The 10616-nt window shown below is 50.4% G+C and overlaps 1 protein-coding gene across 1 annotated transcript in view; it reads right to left on the reverse strand.

Moving 5' to 3' along the window:
- Positions 1–10616, reverse strand: part of stag3 (STAG3 cohesin complex component) — a 55265-nt gene that overhangs the window by 33161 nt on the left and 11488 nt on the right. Inside the window, exons 5-10 of the mRNA XM_079630604.1 lie at positions 7323–7419; positions 7164–7240; positions 6783–6987; positions 5011–5162; positions 4312–4509; positions 4129–4224 (exon numbers count right to left, since the gene is read on the reverse strand). Of these exons, the coding sequence (XP_079486730.1) occupies positions 4129–4224; positions 4312–4509; positions 5011–5162; positions 6783–6987; positions 7164–7240; positions 7323–7419 (825 nt within the window). The remainder of the gene's footprint in view (positions 1–4128; positions 4225–4311; positions 4510–5010; positions 5163–6782; positions 6988–7163; positions 7241–7322; positions 7420–10616) is intronic.

The raw sequence follows: 10616 nt of genomic DNA on the forward strand, positions 1-10616 counted from the left end.
TGGCAAAATTTTGGAAGAAACCGTACAGCACCTTAAAACATCAACCTGCGCCCTTGACGCTCTACCCACATCTTTCTTCAAAAGTGTGTTAAACAGCTTAGAAGCAGATCTCCTAGAAGTGGTAAATGCCTCACTTCTCTCTGGAAGTTTTCCAAACTCCCTGAAAACTGCAGTTGTCAAACCCCTCCTAAAAAAGAGTAATCTTGATAAGACTATATTAAGCAATTATAGACCGATCTCAAATCTTCCTTTCATTGGCAAGATCATTGAAAAAGTTGTTTTCAATCAGCTGAACAAATTCTTAAGCTCGAATGGATACTTTGACAATTTTCAATCTGGTTTCCGATCGCATCACAGCACAGAGACAGCGCTCATAAAGATAATTAACGATATTCGCTTAAATACTGATACAGGCAAAATATCAGTGCTGGTACTACTCGACCTCAGTGCTGCATTTGACACTGTTGATCACAACATACTTCTTGACAGGCTGGAAAACTGGGTGGGTCTTTCTGGGATAGTCCTAAAATGGTTCAGGTCATACTTAGAAGCGAGAGGTTATTATGTGAGTATAGGAGACCATAAGTCTGAGTGGACATCCATGACATGCGGAGTTCCTCAAGGCTCAATTCTTGCGCCACTCCTGTTCAACCTGTACATGCTCCCAATGAGCCAAATAATGAGAAAGAACCAAATTGCTTACCACAGCTATGCAGACGACACACAGATCTACTTAGCCCTATCGCCTAACGATTACAGCCCCATTGACTCCCTGTTCCAATGCATTGATGAAGTCAACAGCTGGATGTGCCAAAACTTTCTTCAGTTAAACAAAGACAAAACTGAAGTCATTGCGTTTGGAAACAAAGATGAAGTTCTCAAGGTGAATGCATACCTTCACTCTAGAGGTCAAACAACTAAAAATCAAGTCAGGAATCTTGGTGTGTCTCTAGAGTCAGACCTTAGCTTCAGTAGTCATGTCAAAGCAATAACTAAATCGGCATACTATCATCTAAAAAATATTGCAAGAATTAGATGCTTTGTTTCCAGTCAAGACTTAGAGAAAATTGTGCATGCTTTCATCACCAGCAGGGTGGATTATTGTAATGGACTCCTCACTGGCCTTCCCAAAAAGACCATAAGACAGTTGCAGCTCGTACAGAACGCTGCCGCCAGGATCCTGAGCAGAACCAGAAAATATGAACATATCACACCAGTCCTCAGGTCTTTACACTGGCTTCCAGTCACATTTAGGATTGATTTTAAAGTATTATTACTGGTATATAAATCATTTAATGGCCTAGGACCTCAATACATTGCAGATATGCTCACTGAATATAAACCCAACAGATCACTGAGATCATTAGGATCACATCAACTAGAAATACCAAGGGTTCACTCAAAGCAAGGAGAGTCCGCTTTTAGCTATTATGCCAGCCGCAGCTGGAACCAGCTTCCAGAAGAGATCAGGTGTGCTCCTACAGTAGCCACTTTCAAATCCAGACTCAAAACACTTCTGTTTAACATTGCATTTACTGAATGAGCACTGTGCCACTGTTCGTCCAACTGTTTGCACTGTATTTTATTTTATTTTATTTTTATTTTTTACTCTAAACTGTTTTAATTATTCTTATTTCTTTTGATTATTTTAATTTCTTCTATGTAAAGCACTTTGAATTACCATTGTGTATGAAATGTGCTATATAAATAAACTTGCCTTGCCTTGCCTTGCCTAATAGCGATCCACCGTTATAATAGCGATCCACCGTTATAATAGCGATCCGCCGTTATAATAGCAATCCGCCGTTATAATAGCGATCCGCCGTTATAATAGCGATCCGCCGTTATAATAGCGATCCGCCGTTATAATAGCGATCCGCCGTTATAATAGCGATCCGCCGTTATAATAGCGATCCGCCGTTATAATAGCAATCCGCCGTTATAATAGCGATCCGCCGTTATAATAGCGATCCGCCGTTATAATAGCGATCCGCCGTTATAATAGCGATCCGCCGTTATAATAGCAATCCGCCGTTATAATAGCAATCCGCCGTTATAATAGCGATCCGCCGTTATAATAGCGATCCGCCGTTATAATAGCAATCCGCCGTTATAATAGCGATCCGCCGTTATAATAGCAATCCGCCGTTATAATAGCAATCCGCCGTTATAATAGCGATCCGTCGTTATAATAGCAATCCGCCGTTATAATAGCGATCCGCCGTTATAATAGCGATCCGCCGTTATAATAGCGATCCGCCGTTATAATAGCGATCCGCCGTTATAATAGCAATCCGCCGTTATAATAGCGATCCGCCGTTATAATAGCAATCCGCCGTTATAATAGCAATCCGCCGTTATAATAGCGATCCGCCGTTATAATAGCGATCCGCCGTTATAATAGCAATCCGCCGTTATAATAGCGATCCGCCGTTATAATAGCGATCCGCCGTTATAATAGCGATCCGCCGTTATAATAGCAATCCGCCGTTATAATGGCCATCCGCCGTTATAATAGCGATCCGCCGTTATAATAGCAATCCGCCGTTATAATAGCAATCCGCCGTTATAATAGCAATCCGCCGTTATAATAGCGATCCGCCGTTATAATAGCGATCCGCCGTTATAATAGCGATCCGCCGTTATAATAGCAATCCGCCGTTATAATAGCGATCCGCCGTTATAATAGCAATCCGCCGTTATAATGGCCATCCGCCGTTATAATAGCGATCCGCCGTTATAATAGCGATCCGCCGTTATAATAGCGATCCACCGTTATAATAGCAATCCGCCGTTATAATAGCGATCCACCGTTATAATAGCAATCCGCCGTTATAATAGCAATCCGCCGTTATAATAGCGATCCGCCGTTATAATAGCAATCCGCCGTTATAATAGCGATCCACCGTTATAATAGCAATCCGCCGTTATAATAGCAATCCGCCGTTATAATAGCAATCCGCCGTTATAATAGCAATCCGCCGTTATAATAGCGATCCGCCGTTATAATAGCAATCCGCCGTTATAATAGCGATCCGCCGTTATAATAGCGATCCGCCGTGGAACAAGCGCGCCGGCTCTTAAAGGGAATGTGAGAGGACGCTCTGATTGGTTTAGTTCACGTTACGCCCAAACCACACCTATGAGTAATGAAGCGACTTCAGACCAACACATTTTAGATTTGCGCCGGGCACAAGAGGCATTTATCCCGCCGGGAAAATAGCAACAGCGCCCAAGACCCGCCCACAAAGTTACTTGCGCTTTGACACTTGCGTTTCAGATCGTTAAAATAGTGTTCGTGGCCTGGGTGGGAGGAGTCATTGAAAGTGTTCGTGGCCTGGGTGGGTGGAGTCATTGAAAGTGTTCGTGGCCTGGGTGGGTGGAGTCATTGGGTGGGTGGAGTCATTGAAAGTGTTCGTGGCCTGGGTGGGTGGAGTCACTGAAAGTGTTCGTGGCCTGGGTGGGTGGAGTCATTGGGTGGGTGGAGTCATTGAAAGTGTTCGTGGCCTGGGTGGGTGGAGTCATTGGGTGGGTGGAGTCATTGAAAGTGTTCGTGGCCTGGGTGGGTGGAGTCACTGAAAGTGTTCGTGGCCTGGGTGGGTGGAGTCACTGAAAGTGTTCGTGGCCTGGGTGGGTGGAGTCATTGGGTGGGTGGAGTCATTGAAAGTGTTCGTGGCCTGGGTGGGTGGAGTCATTGGGTGGGTGGAGTCATTGAAAGTGTTCGTGGCCTGGGTGGGTGGAGTCACTGAAAGTGTTCGTGGCCTGGGTGGGTGGAGTCACTGAAAGTGTTCGTGGCCTGGGTGGGTGGAGTCATTGGGTGGGTGGAGTCATTGAAAGTGTTCGTGGCCTGGGTGGGTGGAGTCATTGAAAGTGTTCGTGGCCTGGGTGGGTGGAGTCATTGGGTGGGTGGAGTCATTGAAAGTGCACGAACACACTGCACTCGCACACACACTGCACTCGCACACAAACTGCACTCGCACACACACTGCACTCGCACACACACTGCACTCGCACACACACTGCACTCGCACACACACTGCACTCGCACACACACTGCACTCGCACACACACTGCACTCGCACACACACTGCACTCGCACACACACTGCACTCGCACACACACACTCACCCTGAAGCGGCTGGTGAACAGCTCGAGGCGGCTGATGAACTCCTGCTCGTACAGCTTCTGGAGGGTCAACACACACTGCAGACGCACCGCCGCTTGCTGAAACACACACACACACACACACACACAGTGTGACTGAACAAGCTCTCAGATATGATCATTAGTGTGTGTTTCTGCTCAGCGCACCTTGTCATGCAGCATCCAGCCCACGTATTTGAGGTGTTCGTCGTTGAGGAAGCGCACGGGATTGTCCCGGATCCACACGCCCATCTCCTGCATACACACGGCCCGGATCTCAGGGACACGGTCCCGGTACCGGTGCATGAACACACCCTTGAAGATCCCGTTCATCAGAGAGCGCAGGTCCTCCTGATGTTCCAGCAGCTGCACACACACACACACAGATTATAGCTAGTGTGTGTGTGAGTGTGTGCGTGTGTGTGTGAGAGTGAGAGAGTGTGTGTGTGTGTCTGTGTGTGTGTGTGTGCGTGTGAGAGAGAGTGTGTGTGTGAGAGTGAGAGTGTGTGTGTGTCTGTGTGTGTGTCTGTCTGTGTCTGTGTGTGTGAGAGTGTGTGTGTGTGTGTCTGTGTGTGTGTGTGAGAGAGAGAGTGTGTGTGTGTGTGTGTGTGAGAGTGAGAGAGTGTGTGTGTGTGTGTGTGTGTGAGAGAGAGAGTGTGTGTGTGTGAGAGTGAGAGAGTGTGTGTGTGTGTGTGTCTGTGTGTGTGTGTGAGAGAGAGAGTGTGTGAGAGAGAGAGTGTGTGTGTGAGAGTGAGAGAGAGTGTGTCTGTGTGTGTGTGTGTGTGAGAGAGAGAGAGTGTGTGTGTGTGTGTGAGAGTGAGAGAGTGTGTGTGTGTGTGTGTGTGTCTGTGTGTGTGTGTGTGTGACCTCTCTGCAGGACATCTCTAGTTCTTCTACTCGGTCTACGGCTCTGTGTTCCACCGGCTTGTTCTTCTCCAGCTCGCAGCGTCTCTGGGTCATCAGTGCTTGAGCGTTCACATCTGCAGCGACCGACACTATAGACGACATCAAGCGCATGGCTACACACACACACACACACACACACACACACACACACACACACTTTAACTCTGACAGGAATGAAACGAGGTGGTGAGGGAAGTGTGTTCACTGGAATGTAATGTTGATGGACAACATACGAATGTTCAACGAAGCGTCTTCCGAAAAAACTTTCAGTAGACAAAAATGTCACAAAACAGTTTTGAAAGTTGTGAGATTAAGACCGTTATAGTAAAGACTGGAAGAGTTTCCCTCACAGCCTCGTTTTCTTCTGCGTTACGTTCAATATTCAATATGGCGTCTAACTGAACTGAGGTCAGTATGGTCATTAGCAGCGCGGATTCCTGCACAATAACACATGGCAGTTTGATCATAAACTTTGAAATGCATTTATTTACTTAAACTTAAAATAAGTCAAGTCTGCTTTATTTCTATAGCGCTTTATACAATACAGGGTGTTTCAAAGCAGAATCAATGATGCAAACGTCATCAAATATGAGACGAATTCAATTTCAGATGTAAAGGGTTAAAGCAGCGCTAACTGTGCGTTCACACCGGACGCGAATATTGAACATTTTTAATGCATTCGCGCGTCCAAATCGAAATGGACGCGTGTAAAAAGCAAGCGTTTGAAGCGAAATGGACGCGCGTCCGAGGCGAAATCCGCTTCTTCTGGGAGGGGCAAGTGCTAGGCGGGAAATGTAAAAATACTGCTGTTATTGTGTCACGAAATGTAGTTTTAAGAGTTGTTCAGTCGAGAATGTAGTTGTTTAAAGCTCAAATCTGTGGTTTGTTTATAAAGCGCCTATTTAAAAAATGTGATCTGACGTTTCATAGTTGTGAGATCCAGGCGATCACCGGGCGCTCGCGCTCATGTGACCCGCTGGAGCAGCCTCACCGCGGCTAGTGCTCCTGACGTCTGCCGCTGGTCAACAAGAAATGTTCACAATCTATAGCTTCGGTTCTATTATATGAAACATACGTTGAAATACATTAATGACTCGTTATAACGAAGGTCAAACGACTTCTTTAATTATGTGAGTTTTTCTTAATCTCATTCAGAAATGTAGCCTATGACTGCAAGTGTTCAGTGTCACAATCATAGTTAACATCTGAGCAATGTTCTTCCTTCTTTCACGCCGGCATTTAGTCATTACATAATAAGTTATTGAGGCCAAACATTTAAAATGACATTATAATCTGAAAATCGGGCCTTCCCCCGTTTACACGTCACTTCACCGCGTGACAGCAGCAAGCAGGCTCCGATTGGTTAACGCGGCGCGAATTGACGCAGAAGTTCAGATTTTTCAACTCGGCGGCAGACGCGTGAATGCACAGAAAGCACTACATAAAATCATTTGCGCGTAACGCGCCAGACGCTCAATTCGCGACGCTCAATACGCAAGGCATATTCGAATCTACCGCGCCGCACTCTACACCTCATTCGCGCCGCAGGAATTTTTTACGCGCGTAACGCGTCTTTGCATTGACTTAACATTGAAATCACTCGCGCCTGACGCGCTATCCGCATCCGGTGTGAACGCACCATTAAAAGACAATAGTGCCCAAAACTATTCAGTTCAATGTTGATTCAATTACATTGTTAAAAAAAATAACACTGGTGTGTGCGAGATACTCACCGATGAGTGTGCTGGTGTGTCTGAACGCGCGCACCTGCGAGTCGGCCAGACCCGTGAGCAGAGCGATGAGCGACGAGAAGAGGAAGTCGTCATACAGGAGAGTGTGTCGGCAGCCGCGGACCAGCAGAGACACAAACTCACACACACCCTCGCGGAAGTGACGCCACTGAGCGCCGAGCGACACCAGCGGATAGCTGACTGAGTCCTGCAGAGAGAGAGAGTGTGTATGAGCGAGTGAGTGAGTGAGTGTGTGTGTGTGTGTGTGTGTGTGTGTGTGTGTGTGTGTGTGTGTGTGTGTGTGTGTGTGTGTGTGTAAAATGGACTGCATTTTTATCTTTTATGGGAAAAATCTCCCATGTGACATGTACAGGAATATATGACCTCGTTAAACTCTTTGGTCAGGTGACTGATGATGTCAGCATTCTGCTGGCTGCTGAACATCTCTCTGGTGACGACACCTGAAACACAACAGAGGCGGCTCATTTCAGGAACACACAGATATCATCACGTGTGTGTGTGTGTGTGTGTGTGTGACGTCACCTTTGCAGCCGCTGCACTGAACCACGAAGTTGATGAGCTCCAGAAGCCCCGCCTCCCGGTCACGCCTGTACTCGTCCAGCCAATCATCTGTAACCGTCTGAGAGACACAGCCAATCAGAGCACTGCGCACACACACTGGGCACACACACACACTGGGCACACACACACTGGGCACACACACACACTGGGCACACACACACTGGGCACGCACACACACACACACTGGGCACACACACACACACACACACTGGGCACACACACACTGGGCACACACACACTGGACACACACACACTGGACACACACACACACTGGACACACACACACACTGGGCACACACAGACTGGGCACACACAGACTGGGCACACACAGACTGGGCACACACAGACTGGGCACACACACACACACTGGGCACACACACACACACTGGGCACACACACACACACTGGACACACACACACTGGACACACACACACACTGGACACACACACACACTGGGCACACACAGACTGGGCACACACAGACTGGGCACACACAGACTGGGCACACACAGACTGGGCACACACACACACACACTGGGCACACACACACACACTGGGCACACACACACACACTGGGCACACACACACACACTGGGCACACACACACACACTGGGCACACACACACACTGGGCACACACACACTGGGCACACACACACACTGGGCACACACACACTGGGCACGCACACACACACACACTGGGCACACACACACACACACACACTGGGCACACACACACTGGGCACACACACACTGGACACACACACACTGGACACACACACACACTGGACACACACACACACTGGGCACACACAGACTGGGCACACACAGACTGGGCACACACAGACTGGGCACACACAGACTGGGCACACACACACACACTGGGCACACACACACACACTGGGCACACACACACACACTGGGCACACACACACACACTGGGCACACACACACTGGGCACACACACACTGGGCACACACACACTGGGCACACACACACTGGGCACACACACACACACTGGGCACACACACACACACTGGGCACACACACACACACTGGGCACACACACACACACTGGGCACACACACACACACTGGGCACACACACACACACTGGGCACACACACACACTGGGCACACACACACACACTGGGCGCACACACACACACACTGGGCACACACACACACACTGGGCACACACACACTGGGCACACACACACTGGGCACACACACACTGGGCACACACACACTGGGCACACACACACTGGGCACACACACACACACACTGGGCACACACACACACACTGGGCACACACACACTGGGCACACACACACTGGGCACACACACACTGGGCTCACACACACTGGGCTCACACACACTGGGCTCACACACACTGGGCTCACACACACTGGGCTCACACACACTGGGCTCACACACACTGGGCTCACACACACTGGGCTCACACACACTGGGCTCACACACACTGGGCTCACACACACTGGGCTCACACACACTGGGCTCACACACACTGGGCTCACACACACTGGGCTCACACACACTGGGCACACACACACTGGGCACACACACACTGGGCACACACACACTGGGCTCACACACACTGGGCACACACACACTGGGCTCACACACACTGGGCTCACACACACTGGGCTCACACACACTGGGCACACACACACTGGGCACACACACACTGGGCACACACACACTGGGCTCACACACACTGGGCTCACACACACTGGGCTCACACACACTGGGCACACACACACTGGGCACACACACACTGGGCACACACACACACACTGGGCACACACACACACACTGGGCACACACACACACACTGGGCACACACACACACACTGGGCACACACACACTGGGCTCACACACACTGGGCTCACACACACTGGGCACACACACACTGGGCACACACACACTGGGCACACACACACTGGGCACACACACACTGGGCTCACACACACTGGGCACACACACACTGGGCTCACACACACTGGGCTCACACACACTGGGCTCACACACACTGGGCACACACACACTGGGCACACACACACTGGGCACACACACACTGGGCTCACACACACTGGGCTCACACACACTGGGCTCACACACACTGGGCTCACACACACTGGGCACACACACACTGGGCACACACACACACACTGGGCACACACACACACACTGGGCACACACACACACACTGGGCACACACACACACACTGGGCACACACACACACACTGGGCACACACACACACACTGGGCACACACACACACTGGGCACACACACACACACTGGGCGCACACACACACACACTGGGCACACACACACACACTGGGCACACACACACTGGGCACACACACACTGGGCACACACACACTGGGCACACACACACACACTGGGCACACACACACACACTGGGCACACACACACTGGGCACACACACACTGGGCACACACACACTGGGCACACACACACTGGGCACACACACACTGGGCACACACACACTGGGCTCACACACACTGGGCTCACACACACTGGGCTCACACACACTGGGCTCACACACACTGGGCTCACACACACTGGGCTCACACACACTGGGCTCACACACACTGGGCTCACACACACTGGGCTCACACACACTGGGCACACACACACTGGGCACACACACACTGGGCACACACACACTGGGCACACACACACACACTGGGCACACACACACACACTGGGCACACACACACTGGGCACACACACACTGGGCACACACACACTGGGCACACACACACTGGGCACACACACACTGGGCACACACACACACACACTGGGCACACACACACACACTGGGCACACACACACTGGGCACACACACACTGGGCACACACACACTGGGCTCACACACACTGGGCTCACACACACTGGGCTCACACACACTGGGCTCACACACACTGGGCTCACACACACTGGGCTCACACACACTGGGCTCACACACACTGGGCTCACACACACTGGGCTCACACACACTGGGCTCACACACACTGGGCTCACACACACTGGGCTCACACACACTGGGCTCACACACACTGGGCTCACACACACTGGGCTCACACACACTGGGCTCACACACACTGGGCACACACACACTGGGCACACACACACTGGGCACACACACACTGGGCACACACACACTGGGCTCACACACACTGGGCACACACACACTGGGCTCACA

Source organism: Phoxinus phoxinus (genome assembly GCF_949152265.1).
Source record: "Phoxinus phoxinus genome assembly, chromosome: 12".
Classification (NCBI taxonomy): domain Eukaryota; kingdom Metazoa; phylum Chordata; class Actinopteri; order Cypriniformes; family Leuciscidae; genus Phoxinus; species Phoxinus phoxinus.